General features: G+C 44.0%; 1 protein-coding gene across 1 annotated transcript in view; it reads left to right on the plus strand.

Moving 5' to 3' along the window:
- Nucleotides 1–12,044, plus strand: part of LOC142768249 (disintegrin and metalloproteinase domain-containing protein 7-like) — a 50,963-nt gene extending 38,919 nt beyond the window's left edge. Inside the window, exons 9-11 of the mRNA XM_075870200.1 lie at nucleotides 4,544–4,676; nucleotides 10,052–10,276; nucleotides 11,895–12,044. Coding sequence (XP_075726315.1) covers nucleotides 4,544–4,676; nucleotides 10,052–10,276; nucleotides 11,895–12,044 — 508 coding nt within the window. The remainder of the gene's footprint in view (nucleotides 1–4,543; nucleotides 4,677–10,051; nucleotides 10,277–11,894) is intronic.
- Nucleotides 12,045–20,292: the final 8,248 nt, after the last annotated feature.

Genomic DNA, 20,292 nt, shown 5'->3' on the forward strand with positions numbered 1-20,292 from the left:
TTGCCATCTCCAAACGACGAAACTGAAAGCACGTTTTCCATTTTTTTTTCAAGCGTAAGGAAAATATTCTTTTCGTTCTTCACATAAAAGAAACGTGCGCAAAGTACAAGGGAACGTTTTATATTTTATGTAGCTCAAGAGATATTTATTTCAATATATTTTGTCGAATATGGGAAGGAAACTGTAAGAAATTAGTCGGCTATTTTCTAAAGTTCTTGTGGTCCACCAATGCTATTAAAGCACATAGGTGGACAAGACCGGAAGTCATCAAGGGGCTGTGTTTGTAATCTTTGAAAGGGTGTATAGACGTAGTGTGGAAATAACCGCACTTGCTCCGATGTAAAAACGAAAGCAAGAAAGCATGACGCACGTCGAAACAATTTTAATAATCACAAACGTTTACTGGTGGGCCAACGTTGGTCATACTGACGAAAGCCGCAACGTTTGTGATTATTGAAAGTCTGTCTTTCGACGTACGTTCTCACTTCTGTATATATATATATATATATATATATATATATATATATATATATATATATATATATATATATATATATATATATATATATATTGGAGTCATCTCGGAATCATTTCGACTGTTCTGCATTACCCTCCACCGACGCACCGCCATTCGCACACCGAGCTGAAGTGGAGCAACACCTCGAAGGTTCGTCGGAGCCCTCCAGCCGCCTGGCAGAAAGCTTCTCCGCCTGTCCTACGAATGACGTCAGACGCAGGTGTGACAGGCCACTGCTGCTCTCAGTACCCGCGCCGGTACGCGACGCCATTATGTCAGTAGAAGAGGCTGATACCAGTCCTCATACAGCTCAGTTAGAGAAGCCAGCCTGAATATCACTTTTACTGAGGCAAGTGGAGACACCAGCATCGCCTATGCTTGAACCGCCTACGGTCATCGCGATGGTATAGCCCATGGTAACCACTGCTGGTCTCACTAACCAAGATCATGAGGAGAAAGTTGGCGCTCAAGATGCAGACAGCAGCCAATACGAGGACAGCTTCACAAAATGTACTGACGCAGATGCCAAAACCGGCCGTAAATTATGTTCTCTGCCACACATCTCAGAAGTTGCGTACCCATTTTCGACACAAGCCAAGATGCTCAGCGCATCTTTTGGGATACCCTTTCGGCTACCCTCATCCGCAATTCGACGTCTGCCGCTGATTTAGCGGCACGTCCGAAGTGCGCTGTCAGGGGCATATTTAGCTGCTTCCCACAGAGAGTCTCTGCATGGCCGAGACCAATCACAACGATGCAGCCAGTCTCGACCTCCCGATAGACTTGTGGCACCCAGTTTCAGCGTGGCCAAGGCCGACCTCCGAGATGCGGCCACTATATCGACCGCCAAATCTTTATTTGGCAGATACCGGGACCAAATAGCGGCCGAAAGCGTCGGCCGCCGCAAAGGGGCCGCCAATGCCTGCCGCCAGAGTCCACAGCACTTTTTCAAGAGACATAGTGGCGTGTAAAAGAGCGACCAGCTCGAGGCAGCCAGTGCCGTCCACCAGGAACGCTTCCCCCAGACCATCGCTCCATGTTGCATTGTGTCCGGGCAGACCACCACGATGCAGTCAAGCCCGCCCACTAAAAACTTTGGTGCCAGCTCCGCGCACGCGCAGTCCTGGCCGAGTGTCATGACCGAGTGTCAGGACCAAGAAGACGCTGGCGCTTTGGTGCGCGGGTAGCTAGAGCAAAGAAGAGAAGAACGAAGTCAGAATAAGGACAGCTGGCCCAGGATCGGGGGTTGTATCTTGTTCTCTGTCTCGCTCATTACAATTAATATATATATATATATATATATCATTGTGAAAACAATTATATGGACGCACTTGGTTGCTGTTTGCTCTCACTGCAGTGATATATATATATATATATATATATATATATATATATATATATATATATATATATATATATATATATATATATATATATATATATATATCAGTGCACTGACGGCAAACGGCAACCAAGTGCGTCGATATATTTCCTATCACAGTCGCAATAAAATAATACTTCTGACGTTGTTCCTGTTACAGTAGATCAAGAGACCCGAAGTCCACCTTTGTGTCTTCCCTATATTTTCCACTCGCCGACATGCACGGCAGATTGGAGTAATGTCATGCAATAATAACTATCAAGGATGTTGCATGTATCTTGTCCTTTCTTTCACACTAGTCCGAAAAAAAAAACGTCTAAAACAAGTTGAGTCGATATATGTATATAGTGCTCCTAAAGGCCACTCTTGTCAACTAGCACTCATGTTCTCATGTTCCTCATGAGAACATGTTCTCATTTTCCTCATGAGAACATGTTCCTCATGAGAACATGAGAACATGAGAAGCATGTTCTCATGCTTCCTCGTCGCTTGCGCGACGAGGAAGCATGAGAACAAGCTAGGTCACAAAAAGAGCATCGTCACCAAGATAGATGGTACGTATTCATGCCGACAGCCAACGTCCTTGATCAATGAATAAAAATTTATCGTAGTGACGTTAGAGCGTGAAAACTAAATCAGAAAAGCGGCATCATTAGCTTTACGTTGTGGCATACTTAGCATGAGATATGGTGCATACTCATGCCAGTGGTCAACGTCTATGTTAAGTAAATAAGCATTTGTTGTAACAGCACTACCTCAACGTGAGCACCGAATTATATCAAGAAGAGTGAGAGCTAGGCGAGCACCAATGATTGGATCCATGGCACTTCAGCTAAGGTGGCTATACCGTGGCACCTTAAATAATTAACAAAATCAATCAAATTACATTGGGCATGAAGAAAACGCAGCGTGAGTCGTCTCTCTTTTCTAGTGCGACCACTATTCTTTTTTGGGCGAGCTTCACTTGGTAACGTGGTGTTACTGCCAGGCAAGACAGAAACCCCTGAATCAAGTGAGTCCGCCGAACGTAGCAATGCCGTTTTTACGACGCAGCTCTTAGGCTCCTGTTACTACGTTCAGTGGCGTCGCCATTGGCGTTGGCGGAGTAACCAATAAGACAAATGAGGGCGAAAGAGAGCGAACGCGCATTCTTTTGACAATAGGAGCTACTCGCCTTTAACTCCACTTTTTTCTCGTGCCATCTTTGACTAGAGGGCTTTCCTGCGAGAGGTGAATTGCGTCTATTTTTTTTCCCTCAAGCTACCTCTCTCTTATAGAAGAGCGCTCTAGAGCGTTTCGAAACGACCAGTCAAAAATTGCTTCTCTCTGACGCGCTAGCCCCTTTGTCGCAGCTGATGCGCATGCTAGGCAGGCTCGTGTCTTGCCTGCGGTTTCGCTTGTCGTCAAAGAATAATAACGCTTCGCTTTGTTTGCCGCGCTCGCAGTGTCTTGAATGGTGGCCGTTAGGGTACCAAGATTCACGCACACGAACTTGTGGACGCTAGTGCACACAACACTCAAGCGCTGGCTGTTTCAGTGGCAACATGAACACGTTTGCAATGCGCTAAGAACGTATACGTAAACTTCAAACATAGTTTGTGTTCTACCAACTTAAATCAGCGCTCCTATATGGTATCAAGCTGATTTGTAATCGTCCGCAAATTTTTAACACGGGTGAATGTTGTGAGTGACTGTCTCACTTAAGCTATTGTTATGACCTAGCGGTGCTCAGGGCATCCCCCGAAAAAGAACGCGCCGATTGGTGCGAATGCGTAGCAAAGGGACATTAGAGGAGATAGTCACGTTGGACTCTATTAGGAATCGTTGCTTTACTTACCGCGTCCAGAATGCGACACCAACCGGCTGACCAAGAGCGTTCTGAAAGGAAAGTTTTAGATGTGAAAAGCACGTCAGTGAGGCCGGCTGAGTATGAAATGGGGTTATTGTGACAGCGTGCCCGACATAAGCTGTCGCGGAGCAAGAGGTCATGAGTTCGACTCTTACTGCATAAATTATTATTTGCGATTGTGTCATGCGCATTATTCGGCGTCAGTTCTGTGATGAAAATACGTCACTGAAGAGAGTTGATCTTTAATTTAAATAATTTCGTATTAATAAAACGCATAATTACTAAAAAGCAAATGGCTGCCATGCGTGATGTGTGTCCATCTTTGAGATTTTCCACATTTACTTCACTGCTAGGGCAATGCTCGTAAATTCAAATGAATGCACCAAGCGCCCCGACAACATGCTTTTGCAATACAAAAGAAAGTCACTGAACAACCTTTGCCTGAATGCTGAATGATTTTAAAGTAAATGACCAGTTACTTTACATAAAACATATATTACTCAACAAATATATTAAATTCAATAGAGATAAGGTATTTTCTTAGAAGGGAGTGCATCAACATAGGATATGCACTCCCCTACGGAAATCTGAAATATTAAGCACTCATAAATGTCACAGATCTGTATTGTCACCTGACTCTTCAAATCAGTTGTGCACTCCTGAAGCGATTATAGAACAACAATTATAAATTTTGTGGTGTGCGACAACTAAGCTACCATTATCAAACAAATCATTCAGAAAGTTAGAACTTCGTACAAACATTTTATTACATTTCCGCACCTCCTTTGTTCTGCAGGCGACTTTCAGATTCATGCATATATGTGAACACTACAGCAAACTTTACAAATGAACGATATCCTGGAGAAAACGTCACAAATGAGCAATTCTGTCAATTATTGTATCCAAACAGAACTGTGAACCCCTCTACAGTAAGTGGTATAGTTCGGTGAAATGGTAATTGACACGCAGCAGTGCTGCTACCTTCCATATATATTGGAGGTGCTGTATTTGAAAATTATATATATATATATATATATATATATATATATATATATATATATATATATATATATATATATATATATATATACGACTGCCTTTGTTTGGTATTTTCTCTATTGATTCATCTATCAATCAGCGAATATATATATATATATATATATATATATATATATCGTAATGACTGAAAGCAAGCGGCTTCGTATTGTGGTTCTAGCATGTGGAGAGCTAGCAAGATTGGCAGAGGAAGAGGAAGATGAAGTACAGACTACAACAGCTGGCACTAAATTGGGTGCTGCCTCTGTCCTTTATTTCTCACAATATATTATTGTCACGGTGCACCGCGAACAAAGAAAGGGTGACAGCAACTTGCGGCAGCCAAAAAAGAAAGCGTTTTCAGGATGAGCTGTACAGCAGGAAGCATATATATATATATATATATATATATATATATATATATATATATATATATATATATATATATATATATACCGCGTAGATTTTGAAACTTTTGTGCTCGACTTCCGTACGGTCAATCGACAGCTTTTTCGAAACATTGACGTTTATATATATATATGACGCTAGGATGAATGGGAGACGTGGCCTGGCTCATACGCCCTGTTTAATCCATAAGAACTTCTTCCTCATCTACTTCTCCTAACCATCCCTGCCTTTATACGTCACAGGATTACCCCCCTCCGAAAGATGGCACCAGTTACAAACTACAACAAATTGAAGAAGAGAATAAACAAAACGATGGCCAAGTGCACAGTTTCACGTCCCGACGGAGTTTCACAATCTCACTGAATCTTCAAGCCTGAGGGAGCAGTCCGAAGATTTCTATGACGACTCTGGTGGACGAGCTTGACTGTTGCGTCCTGGATGGCATAACCACACCCTGGAAATCTGAACTGGTGATGACATCGGTTAAGTTTTTGTGAGGAACGGACAAGGTTGGGAGTGGCTGTAGCATTTGAAGTTCGGATGTCGTGGGGGTTGTATTTTTCGTCGTGCCATCCCAGTGCTTCTTGCTTTCATGCTCTTTGAAAGACTGTGACAAAGTGCCCGAGTGCTTGCGGTGTGCAAGCAGTGCTTCCGCGTCTTTCTCGGTGTTTTCTGTGGTGCAGTCGGTGTAATAGCTGAGGCAGGGAGTATCTCTGGTGAATTTTCTTTGTGCGAAAGTGTCTGACGTCTTGAATTGGTCTTTGATTTTGAGATCTTAATTTCCAATGTTCTTCAATTGGTGAATGCACTTATGTTGAATTTTGCGTTATTCGATGCCCTCGTTGCAGTCTCTTTCGTTGTCTCCTGAGTTTGTGTACTTGGCTTTGGTTGCTTTGCTGGTGCTGCTCAGGAGATGGCTGTAGTGGCGCCCCTTCTGGAATTGGGCATTCATTTCCTCTGAGGTTTGATGCGTCCTGGAGACAGCTGATGCATGGTGAAATGGTGTCTTGCTTATCGGGCATAGTTGGTAATGCGCCATCAATGCTAGCATGCTCTTCAAAAGCTTCGGTAAGGTGGTCCAGCATGAACGCTTCTGGCAGACAGCTGCGTGTGAGGTTTGATGTATGTATCACTTCTGCATTGTTTCGGTTCTCGGAGCTGTGAGCACTGGATGGGGATACCATAGGTGGCGTGGCATTATTCGGTTCGGACTGCACAGCCTGCTGAGCCATAGAAATAAAGTCTTGTGATGAAAAACACCTTTTCGGGTCGTCATGGCGTGGTTGGGTATTTTCCCGATGCATCGATGGTTCACCTATTGAGAACACGGTGTCCTTACGAGGCAGACGGTTCCGTGATGCGCGCATTATGAGGCGCCTTGAAGGGAGGCGCATGTGCCCGAACGGACCCATTTGGGAATATCCAGGAACCATTGGCACCCTTCGCAGAGATAATTTTGTCGGCATAGCAGATATTCCGGGATTTCGGAATGCTGCACCTATCTTCGCACAGATAATTTTGTCGGCATAGCAAACAGTTCCGAACGAAAAAAAAAATTGGCCCGATTCTGCATGTTACACTGTAAATGTCGTCGAAAGACGATAGTCTTGCGTCTGAAGAGAGTGAACAAAATGTTTGTTTGATGTTCTGCGCAAGAAAGTTGGTGAATGGTATTCTGTGGGCGTTGCGTGAAAGTGCCTCGAGCGTGTGGCGGAGGCGAACGAGCGTGTGGCGGAGGCGAACGAGCGCATGTAGGCACGTTAGACACAAGTGCCACCTGGCAGTTATTTTTGAAAACGAAGGCGTGCAGCCCGTGGAGAAAGATGCGCGCCAGTCTCGGAGGTGATAATGTGTAGAACGCAAAGCGACGGGCAGGTGCCACCACCATGACGTCGTAGCAAAGCGTTGGAAACACTTTTGAGCATCGCGTTGCACTGTCAGCGCAGCGCGATTAAATGCTATATTCTTTAGAGTTACTTGTGTGTGCCTCTTATAGTATAAAGGTAGTCATAAAAACATCGAAGCGTTGTTGTGGCGCCTCAGATATGCGCCATAATTGCTTTTTTATTGACAATCGCAAAACAATCAACGCGTAAACCTTGAGCAATATTGGTGGGTGCTACGAATGGGGTTGGCCGTTTGGTGCCGTTTGGGGTATTGTTAGGGCGTACAAACGAACAAATGTACAGACAGACAGACAGACAGACAGACAAACAGACCAAACTTTTTCCGTCAAAGGTCTCCAAGAAAGACTATGGTCTTTAAAAACGCTACACCTATAGTTGATGGCGCATATATCTAGGGATATGCTGCGAGGGAGGCAGGCTCATTAAGTTCGGAAGTGAAGCTACTGAGTAATCTTGCCGTAGCTTCAAAAGCATGTTGATGACAAAAATGCAGACACGTCATGACTAGATGAGGATGACGTCTGGTCACAATATGGTACAGGTGGTTGGAATATCAGAATATTTCACACCAGATCAATCAATGCCATGAATGTTGTACCCCAGGAGCCAAAGTGGCCAACGGGCGTGCTGGATGGATGGGTCTTTAGAAAAGGAAAGGCAACATAAGGCATGGTGGTCTGTAACCACGCTGAGTTAGCACCGTAAAAATATGGTTCAAGCTCCCGTATGGCTCATATAATGACTAAGCACTTTATTTGGCGACTGAAAAGTTTTCATCCGTTTTTGTGAGAGTACGGCTGGCATAGGGGACAACGTATTTATCAAAAGCAGGTTTACGCTGGGCCAAAGAATGCAGCCTAAAGAATTTTGCTATCGTGTTACATCTGCCGCAAATTTGACAATGGTCACAAATCACCAGCTGGCCCGATCGTCCGCATTGATCACCGAGCGGTTTATGCGTAATAACTCGTTTCAACCCTCTTCAATTACAAACGAAGTCGTTTATTCACAATTTAAAACGCCTTTCTTTTTGAATCCTAGACCAGTTATTCTCAATACTGGAGTTGAAGATAACAAAATACCGCGTGATACTTGTTCGATTGATTGATTGATTTGTGGGGTTTAACGTCGCGAAACCACCATATGATTATGAGAGACGCCATAGTGGAGGGCTTCGGAAATTTCGACCACCTGGGGTTCTTTAGCGTGCACCCAAATCTGAGCACACGGGCCTACAACATTTCCGCCTCCATCGGAAATGCAGCTGCCGCAGCAGGGAATCGAACCCGTGACCTGCGGGTCAGCAGCCGAGTAGTTTATCCACTAGACCACCGCGGCGGGGCCGTGATACTTGTTCGATGACAGACACATGTTAGATGATTCCTTCTTACAATAGTATAAAATTTGTGACTGCTGCAACAATAAAAAGGTAAAAACACCCACATTGTGAACAATGGGCAGTAAAACGATTGTACAATAAAAAGTCGCAGCTTTGCCGCAAAGGTGAAGCAATGAACGCGATAGCAACAAATGGTCATGTCGCGCGCAGAATGGAAAGCAGCGCGAAACTTGCGACGCGTTTCTCACGCAAATGACCCATGAAACGTACTCACAGGTACAGATGCACGCGAATAGGCATCCAGTATTACTTCTCTGTGTCTAAAAAGCGATCACATATCGCAAACAGAGACCGCAATGATCGCACTGACCTTTGTGCGCCCGATAACTACAATAGCATTGCTCCAGGTAAAGCCCGGGGCAATAGTAACTATATTATACGCACTATACCGAGATGAGCCAATACGAACGATCCTGCCCTCTTCCCCACTGCAAAATAATCGCACGCGAGGTAGCGTTGTCCCCCTCCTCTAAGCGGGGCAAAGTGCGCGTAGGAGATTAGAGCACGCACCGCCGCACGATGTGGAGACGCGTGCTCATTGCACCATCTTGCTTGTAATGTAGAAAAGACAATTCCCCTGAGATTCCCGTCAGCAGTGGTACGTGGTAGATATATATAGCTTGCTCTTTGAACAGGACGTGCTCCTCGATGGCTCATTGGTTAACGCCTCGCGCTCCCGATTGAAAGGACCCAAAATCGATTTTCACGCGAAGTTTTTTCTTAATCTTTCCTTCTTTCTTGCATTTTCTTATATATGTAGATACGTATATACATACGATGAGTGACGCCGACGTCAACGCCAACGCCATCGGCGAAATCCAGCCGAGAGTGTCCATATGATTGCTATCGCAATGAAGAAAGCGAGAAACAACATTCCCCTCTAAAACAGAGCAATATTATTCTATTTCTTTTCCACTTGGCCATTGTGGTTTGGCAAAGTGCGTGTTGCTCGAGCAAATATGATTGTCAATGCCATTCTTGAAAAATACCAGTTCATAGCCAAAACATCCAATAAATGTTGAATATGATAATATGTGGGGTTTGTCGTCCGAAACCACCATATTAATATGAGGGACGTCGTAGTGGAGGGCCCTGCAATATTCGACAACCTGGGATTTTTTAACGTGCACCAAAATCTGGGCGCATTGGCCTACATCATTTTCGCCTTCATCGAAATTGCAGCTGCCGCAGCCGGGCTTCGATCCCTTGACCTGCGGGTCAGCAGCTGAGTACCTTAGCCACTAAGCCACCACGGCAAAGATTGAATAAGTGTTTGTTGTTCGTTGTTTGTAAATCTATTTCAGCTTCTTTTACGTATGTATATGTAAAGAGCATGAAAACGTGCTTCAACAAAACAGAAAACGTTCGTTATACCAGAAAAATAGTTATAACATCTGCGTTGGCGATTGCTGCGTAATTTCTCGTTTTATCCCGTGATTGTATGAAAAAAGTTGAGCATCCTCAATCAAAACACAAAAAGTGAGCTAATATACTATTCGGAAAATTTCGAATGCCGCCATTATTGATAATATTAGTTTTTTTTTTTTTTCAACAGGAAGACGTGCACACGCCTTGTGAACTCGAGTGCTGCTGGGAGGACAGTTTAGGGTTTTTATTTGAAGATGATGATGACGCTTCGTTTACCGAGCTTGAACAATCGTCAACTATTTCATATGAAGATTACAATGAGGACACAACAGAAGATTATGGATTTAGTAATAAAACAGAAGTATGCTCGCGTCACTACATGCTGGATGGAATGAAGTGCAATGCAACTGAGGTACGGTAAGCCATGTGGCAATATTTTGTTTTTTTCAGAATGCTGGCATTTTTAATGTGAGGATTGTGGTTAAGTTTTACTAAATACCTTTGTAATGGGAGGTGCTTGCGTTCCAAAGTGACGCAAGGTATGAAATGCCGCTGTAGAGGGCACCAGATAATTTAGACCACCTGGAAATCAAACTTGCAAACTGACACGGGGTCGCCATGCACAGAATGGCATTCTGCGCTTTTGGGGTGTAACTAAGAAGTCAACGAGCCAGTGCAAAGAGTGTTCCAATTAATTGCGCTCTCTATAAGGCAAGCAGGTTAAAGCTTATTTCATAAGGTTTCATGGGACATATTTATAGTACCACTTGACATCAGTACGTTACTTTAGACAATCACGATGTATTTACTTTCGTACCTATTGAAAAGGTAGCCATGAACCATCACATCGGCTTTATATGACATCTTAACAGAATACGAAAGCTTCTAAAAATAAAGCTATATGTTAACGCGTCCTTGTGTATGCAGGATTAAATCTTGCATATCAATGAATTTCCTGTCTTTTACAAAGGAGTTGAGAAAGAGCCGCAATTTTCCTCCTAATCACATATAACCAACATGTTTCGAGTTATCTGATGCGTGGTTTATGTAATCTGTAAACTATTTGAGTTGGCAATTCGTAATACCAGTCAAAACCACGCACTTTGTTGCCAAAAATATTAGTTACCTTATAGATGGCACCTTTGAAAAATAGCTTCTTTCGTGTCTAATAAATGCACAGTCGACAATTGCAGATTACAAAGCGATTAACCTTGTCTTTTATAATGAGCTCTCTACTTTGCCTGAACAAGTTTATAAAGTAAGGTTGAGGAGCATTAGCCCCAAGTTAGCGTTGCATGACGAGGAAGAAACAAACAGGAATATTATATACCTTTTTATAGTATTGCTCCCAGTTATGCTGGATAATAATGTACCCTATATAACATTGGTACCATGGTGCTTGATAGGAAAAGCATTAAAACGTATCTTTATTCATTTTCTAGTGTACTTTGAACAATGAGACTTGTGCAACTGCCTAGGCTGTCTGTACGCACAATTGTACAAAGAATTTGGAAAGCTCATGGGGCACCGCAGCTCATTAACAAGGAAGTTTAATAAGCCTGACAGCTGGGCTAGCTGATGACTGATCATTTTGCCGTAAGGTCAACTAGCGCATCTTTTAACATGAACAACTTGGATAAGAAGGAGGCGACACTTGCTACACTCGCAACAAAATTTACTTCAGAAAAATACTTTATATATATGCAAACATGCTGACACCGAGCGACAACTTTTCAGTGCCTGTTATTTCATTTCTGTGTCGCTTGGGTTAGGCGAGTCTGCATGTATAGCAAGTAATTTTCTTAAATAAATTTAGTTGTGAGTATAGAGAGGATTGTGTCCATCTCACCCCTGTTGTCCATTATAAAAAGTGTGCTTAGTAACCTTACAGTATAATAATTAATACCAAGAAAACGCGCGCCTAGTAGGAATATGTGAGCTACGTTTTTATCCACGTTTATTGCGGTTTATGGCTTTCTTATTGTCCTATGCAGTCAACAAAATTCTGTATTTCTTTCTATGCTCCACAGACCTGCTTCAAAGGAATTTGTGCAAATCACAGCTGGGATGATATCAGACGTCAATATCGCACAAACCGCACATTCCCCAACATTTCGGAAGATGTTCAGGCATTACTTTCAAGAATGTATCAGTTCACTCCAAATAATGAAACAAAATAAAGAATCCTGTAGCAGAGATTGCCTCCAGATGCGTGGATGTGTATTATGTTAAATAGTAACGATAATTTATGGGGTTTAACCTAAAGCGATAAAAGAACTCTGGTTTTTCAGTAATTTTCAAGAGGCACGTCCGCATTGTTAAGTTGTCTGAAAATTTTCTGGGAAAAAGCTAAGCAACATACACGAGGAAGCAAAATCCTGCCAGAAACACAGCCAGACTGTTCAATCATTCCCTTTGATTAAGAACATTCTTGTTTTGAATATATCACATTATGGGCATTAAAGAAAATTTGATTTTATATGAAAATGTCTATTTTCAATGTTTGGTTTTTCGTGGTTTATTTTTTCAACAAGTTTTCAATCAAAATAGTTTTTTTTTCTTAAAATCACAGCTTTTTTATAGGACCTCAATGTATCATTTGACAAATGTTTAAAACTGTAGCATTCCGCAATCTTCAAATTAGAATGCCTAATTTAGCTTCCCAGGAAAGACTCTCGAGGCGGAGTGCTGGCGTCCTCATAAAAGAAGAAATGATATAATACAGGCTAGAATATAGATAACAGTAATTATAGTGTTATACGTAGATATGTTTATCTAAAGAAGGTACGACGGAAAAGCGTTCATTGGTTGCCGCGCCGATACTGATACGCTCTCAAAAGAACTGCGGATCGTACTCTCCTTCTTTCATTCCTTCTGTCACTTTGAAGTAGCATTACACCGCAAAACTAAGAACGTAATAAAAATCACAGCATATTCATGGAGTGCATGATGCTGAGCGGGGCAAAGCGTTCGTCCGTTCGTACGTCTATCTCTGCGACCGTCCGAGCATCCATCCGTTCGTTCGTGCGTTCATCCATGTGTCCGTCCGTGCATCTGTATGTCCATGCATCTGTCTGTCCGTCCATCTAGCGAACACTCCAAGTACTGCTATCTCGAAACTTTTCATCATATATTTACCATATAGAAGTGCAGCCATCGAGCAGACATTCCAAAAAACAAAACCAGAGGTGGCACTCGCGCACTTTCTTACGACCCGCTCTTCTTGTCTACTTCCCCCCTTTCACCACGTCTAGTTCATGGCTATACAGTAGTTCACTTATGACAGGTAGATTGCCGCGACTCTCAAGAGGAAGGTATATACCAGCTGTATCTTGCCGGTACTTAGCTACGAAGCAGAAACCTGAAGACTTACACGGAGGGTTCAGCCTAAATTGAGCACGACGCAGTGAGCAATGAAACAAAAATGGTAGGTGTAACCTTAAGAGACAAGAAGAGAGCAGAGTGGATTAGGGAACAAACGGGGGTTAAGGATATCATTGCTGAAATCAAGAAGAAATGGACATGGGCCAGGGATGTAGCGCGTAGACAGGATAACCGCTGATCGTTAAGGGTAACTAACTGGATTCCCAGAGATGGCAAGCGGGTCAGGGGGAGACAGAAGGTTAGGTGGGCAGATGATATTAAGAAGTTTGCGGGTATAAATTGGCAGCAGCAAACACAGGACCGGGTTAACTGGCGGAACAAGGGAGAGGCCTTTGTCCTGCAGTGGACGTAGTCAGGCTGGTGATCATGATGAGTAGTTCACTATATTTATGGCACTGTGGCCCAATCCTCGCTAAACATTTCTAAAACCAAGAAGGTTACGCTCAGCAAGTTTAACGTGGCAATCTCTTTTCGTCAGATAGTTCGCAAGGTGCGTCCTTCTGATACTAGTTTTTTTTTTTTTTTAACTTGATAGCGTTAGAGAGCTCGTGTCACAGAAAGTCCGCCGTCGGCGTCGGCCCCGTTGGTTGTGAGCGAAAAATCGAGAAAGAAGAAAATAAATTAAAGAATAAAATTTTCGGTCACTTTGAGGATCGAACCCGGGCCGTTCGCATGGCAAGCAGGTGTCCTACCACAAAGCCACGACGTTAATTTTTTTTTCTTTATTACCTGTTTTTCTGTACAGGTGTTCATACAGAAACATGAATGATAAAATACACTTGGACCAATACTTGATCCGAAGTGCTCACATTAAAATTTTTTCAGGTTGCACAATTCCTCTAACATTGTTAGCCAGCTGGGAGGTTCTTCTTCTTGTTTATACACCTCAGTGATATACCGCATATTTGCAATGAAGTTCTCCCGGACAGGACGTATGTTCTGGTCAAGATGTCTGTAAGCCATAGTGGTCTGCCAGATGCTGTGAAGGCTAATTAACATAACCATGTCGTATGGTATGCCGTCGTCCTCATCCACACAGAGAAAACGAATGCCATGGCTTGTAATGGGGAGATCTTTTTTCAATGTTCTTTGAAGGATGTCCCAATGAAAGACAGCGTCCCAGCAATGAATAAACACATGGTCTATTGTCTCAGGTGTTTTACAAAGTAAGCAATTGGTTGTCCATGGTACATCGATTCCCTTGTCCGCTAGCCACTGCTTTACGGGGAGAGTCCCGGAATGCAATTTAAAAAAGAAAGTTTTTGCCCCTGCTTTTACTTTCATCTTTTTGACCCTTTTCAAAACATCCTGTCCGGGTCCTCCATTGAACATAGATCTGTACAAAGGTGTTGGTAACAAGACATCACGGAGATCCCTGTACAGATTTTTTCGCTTAACAGTGGCAAGATATTCCAGCGAAAAGCGCACTTTCAAAAACTCAAAAGACTGTATAACTTCTCTCAAAAACCCAGACACATATCGGCACATACCACTGTTTGTAGACACAACAAAATCTGGGATGCGTGATGACAGCCTTACTTTTATACCTGTTTGCAGAAATTTGTTTCTTTGATCGCGAAGGAAAATAAACCGAGAGACAACTTGTCTAATAAATATATGACATAAACCGAGTCCGCCATTACTAACGGACTGGAATAAATTAGACCGGCTTGTACGTTCCCACGATGATTTCCACACAAACACAGCAAAAATCCTGTGAAACTTCTGTACATTGACGCGTGACATACAGATAACTTGCATGACATACTAGATTTTTGATATCAAAAACATGTTGCACACAGTTGCACGTGCGAATATAGACAGATCCCGACCACCCCAGGCATTTGTTTTTTGCCTGAGGGTTTCTGCTTCACCTTTCCAGTAATCCGCGTTGTCGCGATAGCTGTCCAAGAGTACACCGAGGTACTTTAGGGGTTTGCTTTCCCATTTTACGTTAAGGTATACCTCAGGCCTCACATCCCAGTTGCCGTACCAAAAGGCAGTTGTTTTATGCCAGTTAATTACACTGCCCGTCATGTCACAAAATTTATTTGCCATGTAAACGACTTCACATATACTTTGTCTATCTTGGCAGAGTACTGCCACATCGTCAGCATATGCGAGTAATTTTATCTCCGTGTTCTGTAACCGAAAACCTTGCACACTTGAGTTTTGAATGATTGATAAGCAAAAGGGTTCTAGGTAGATGGCGAATAACAATGCTGAGGCCGGGCATCCCTGTCTGATAGAACTTAGTATTTCAATTTCTTCACTGAGCTGCTTATTGACCATCAACTGCGTTACACACTGTGAATATGCCATCTTCAAACCATCAAAAATTACGTCACCAACTCCCACATGCTTCAACACACTGAACAATACTTCATGGGAGACACGGTCAAAAGCTTTCTGTAGATCTATCTGCATGATTGCTATTCGTTCTTCAAAGGCGTCACAAATCTCTAGTACGCTTCTTACTATATGTATGTTCGTGGTGATGCTGCGACCTTTTATGCCGCATGTCTGGTGTGTCCCTACAATCTTTTCAATAATGTTCTGAATTCTCCTGGCTAAAACCTTCATGAATATTTTGTAATCAGTGTTCAAAAGACTGATAGGTCGATATGATGTTACAGATTGAAGTTTGCTGCTATCATCTGTCTTCGGAATCAAGGCAGTATGCGCCTGCGTGTAAGAGCGTGGCAGCTTTTTCTTTTTGTATGCTTCTACGATAACTTCGTATAGCGCAACTGCCACGTCTTCTTTATAAACTTTATAAAACTCCGCCCCGATTCCATCAGGGCCGGGCGTCTTGCCTGTACTTAGGTCGTCAATAGCTTTTTTTATTTCCCGTAAGCTGATAGGAGCCCCTAATTTTTTTCGTGTATCGTCGTCAAGCTTGGGCATCGCATCAAGAAAGACATCACAAAAACCCGTGGCCATCGGTACTCGCTTTCCGAGCAGATTGCAATAATGGTCCACAAACGCCTCCATTATCTGATCTTTTTCATTCGTCAGTATGTCATTGCGTACTATTTCTCTGATTTCACAAAGCCACGACGTTACTTGCAGCTGCTTCGGGAAAAACACTACATAAATGCCATATGTAGTGGGAGGAGTCTCCTTAACGCATTTCGATTGACAAATGTCACGACGAAAACGAGCCCATTGGTGATTTGTAGGCGCGTTTGGGAGGCCATCAAACTACGTCGAAAAATGCCATGATAGTGCAGCCATGGCCGCTAAAAACACACAGGAACTTTCAAGCCGCTCTAAAATTGTACAACTATGTCCATATAGCCGAAAACATATGCCTTTCCAGAAACGTTGATCAAGCAAACAGAACGCTAGAGGCAGTGTGAGAAACTTTATGGCCGCTGAAAAAGTGAGCGCCCGGCATGTATCTTGGAGGCCATGTGACTCCGGCTTCAGATAACCTGTATGTACTATTCGTGCGTGCGCCCTGGTAATATCTCCTGTGCGTGCGTGCGTGTGTGTGTGTGATTGATGATTGATTTGTGGGGTTTAACGTTCGAAAACCACCATTTGATTATGAGAGACGCCGTAGTGGAGGACTCCGGAAATTTTGACCACCTGGGGTTCTTTAACGTGCACCCAAATCTGAGTACACGGGCCTACAACATTTCCGCCTCCATCGGAAATGCAGCCGCCGCAGCCGGGAATCGAACCCGCGACCTGCGGGTCAGCAGCCGAGTACCTTAGCCACTAGACCACCGCGGCGGGCCATGTGTGTGTGTGTGTGTGTGCGTGCGTGTGTGTGTGTGTGTGCGTGTGTGCGTGCGTGTGTGCGTGCGTGTGTGCGTGTGTGCGTGCGTGTGTGCGTGCGTGTGTGCGTGTGTGCGTGCGTGTGTGCGCGTGTGTGTGCGTGTGTGCGTGCGTGTGTGTGCGTGTGTGTGTGTGCGTGCGCGTGCGTGCGTGCGCGTGCGTGTGCGTGCGTGTGTGTGTGTGTGTGTGTGCGTGCGTGCGCGTGCGTGCGTGCGCGTGCGTGCGTGCGTGTGTGTGTGTGTGTGTGTGTGTGTGTGTGTGTGTGTGTGCGCGTGTGTGTGTGTGTGCGCGCGTGCGCGCGTGCGCACTAAGTATGCACTTAGTGTTTGCAGGGTGCACTAGGGGCCGGATTTTGCTATCACGTTCGACTTTTAAGGGCGAAGCTTAAGAACCTTGAATTTTTTAGTAAGCATCAAATTCAAGGCAAATTTTGTTAGAGTCATCAATACTCTTATCTTAAGTTATGTTATCAGAAACAACTATTCTTGATTTATGATTAACGTGCGTGGGTTTCTTCCTCAATTGAAAAGGGTGCGCGCGTGCCACTTCTCTAAGTCTAGCCGTGGAGGTGGCTACCTACCACTACGACGACGACTACTACTTACATCGTGGACGCATGACCCATGGCATAAGGAGCTTCGCCCACAAAAAGCCAGTGAACACAAAGTCACGCAAGGCTGGATCAAAATAGAGCTGGTGGACGTGAAGCAGGATATGAACAAAAGAACGAAGATGAGGAGGATAATGAAGAGAGTACGTGGCATATCACCAAGATGAAAATGTTACCTACGTTACACAGCAAACTATACTTACAGGTAAGGGTTTTTGCCTCCGGTTCCATGTCTACCACAGAGTTCATCATACTCCAAAATAGGATACTCTCCCTCTTTACATTTCAACACGTGTTCTGCACATTCAACCCTGATTGGAATCCCTTGCGAACTTCGACACAGCTCATTCACAAACACGTGCGGTAATACTCGGTGGTGGAGAAAACGTATAGGTCTGCAATTCGACTGCGAGATGTTTAGAGATGCTTTACAGAGTTGCCACGAAAGCACTAAACACGATCTGTTCAGTAGACGGTATTTCCCTAATTCGCACAAGTTTTCTGTGCCTCAGGCCATCGCATTCAGAATTCCACATATTAGGCCCTACCCTAGTTTATCTTTCTTCAGCATTGTATATTCAGGGGCTTCATAACCTAGCTGCTGTGACTGCATACAGGTTAGTAACTTTTAACACAGCGGCAAAAACTTGGAGCCTACGTGCAAAGAAGCTGCGCTGATAATCAACAAGTTTATTCTATTGTTTGACAATCTTAGAGTTATATTGTCATATCACGTTCTGACAAAGACAGGTGGGTCACCAGTAAAGTACGAAAGATCCTAAGCCGCCTCAAGCTTACAGCGCCTTTGATTCTTGATGCTCGTAAGAAAAATATGGCTCCGCCTTCGAGTCCATTATGGTGGATGTAAAAGGGACCATGTAATATTCCTGTCACATGGCGGTTATATCGTCATTTACAACAAATTACATTAGGCGGACCTGTGTCATTTTACCTTCGTGCTCTCCCCCAACGAAAAAAGTGCCATTTTAGAATAATAACCATGACGTTGCCTTCTGAGCAGTGACTTCAGGAGAAATAAAAATGAATTTGTGTCACCAAAAAGGTGCTCCTATAATGTAAACACGGTCTTTTTACGCAACTTGCCACAGGCGCACGTCACAAAGTGAAGCGAAGAGCCACTCGAAAACAGACATGGCGGACACTGTGACGCGGTGGCGTGAGTATATAGTGAACCGAGACGTGGGTGCATGACCGACTACCCGGCCACGGAAATGAGACGGCGGCAGCCGTGCCATGAAGTCACCACTTTGATCACCACAACACCTGCTGTCAGGCGACCGACACGTGCGATTAAGGCTACAACGACAGCAGCTCACAAATGAAATATGCCCGGCGTCTAGCCACTGTAGTTGAGGGTAATGTCCATTAGACATTTTTGCTCTTTTATGCGTGTTATTACGTGCTATTAGCATGCTATTAGCGAGCGGATGGCAGAGTGGGGTGCAAGCGTTCTCGGCTCGGCGTTGGCGTTTCACAGCGGCGTCTCGAGCACCCATCTCTGATTGTTCTACAGAGGCGTGCAGCTAGCGAACGCCCGAGAGTGAGGCGCGAGCGGGCGGCAGAGTGGTGTACGTGCAGGGAGCAGGGGAGCGAACGGTGAGAGAAGGAGAGCCGAAACACTTCACCTTCTTTCTCTACTATCTCACACCACGTGCTTCGATCGATAGAGGTGAGAGAGGGTAAGCGCGTTCACGCCCGCAGCTGTTACTATGGGAGAGAGAGAGGGAAAGAAGTGTATACATAAGGGCTCGTTTTTCCGTGTTTTGATTGTTGGAAACGGGCCGGAGACCATGCAGTACGGACATACGGCATCAGCTCTAGAAATCCCACAGAGGAGTTATTAGTAAAGTTCGCAGAAGGTAAAAACTTGCGGATCATGACTACCTTCCAAAGAAAACGAGCTAACCGTAAATGCACGTGGGGGGAGTCCAAATGCAAAACTAAAATTGAAGTAGATTTTATTCGGCGTGCACACCCGGGCATTGTACACGATGTGGAAGTAGTCGGCAAGATGCGATGCAGGGACCATAGAAGGGCAAGAGCTCGAATTCAACGAGACCTTAAAAAAAAAACACAGACAAACTGATACGCAAGTAGCCACTCAATAAGCTAGCGTTGATAAGAAAAATACAGGATTTTACAGTTTCGCTTCGGAATAGATTTGCTGCCCTAAACGAGCTAACTGACGTTAGCTTTGACACAATCAACGATAATTTGACTAGTATAATCAGAGTTTTCAATGGAACGGGGGCGAGCAGCGGAATCTAAAATTGCTCTCTTGCTTTGCTTGTGCAGACCCTTGAGTTGTGCCTGACGGTGCGGTTACTACGTTTTGTCGTTGTTTTACAGCCAGGAAGAACGTGTCTTGGCAAGCGCGCTCGTCGAAAACACTAAATATGTGCAGTTCCTAGCACTGTCACGGAAAGTTATGTTATCGCGGGGGTGAGCACCAGCGGCGCTCAGCTACATGGTTTTAAGGTCAAGGCATTTGTTATGAAATCAGAAGTGTACACGACATCATTTTACGGAATGAACCGAATGTGCTCAAAGTGGTCCTTCTTAAAGAACTCAGAAGCAGTAGTATAAACACACACATACCTTTGCATCCCGGAAAGAACACACATCAA

The sequence above is a fragment of the Rhipicephalus microplus genome, chromosome 8, assembly GCF_043290135.1.
Source record: "Rhipicephalus microplus isolate Deutch F79 chromosome 8, USDA_Rmic, whole genome shotgun sequence".
In the NCBI taxonomy this organism is placed as follows: domain Eukaryota; kingdom Metazoa; phylum Arthropoda; class Arachnida; order Ixodida; family Ixodidae; genus Rhipicephalus; species Rhipicephalus microplus.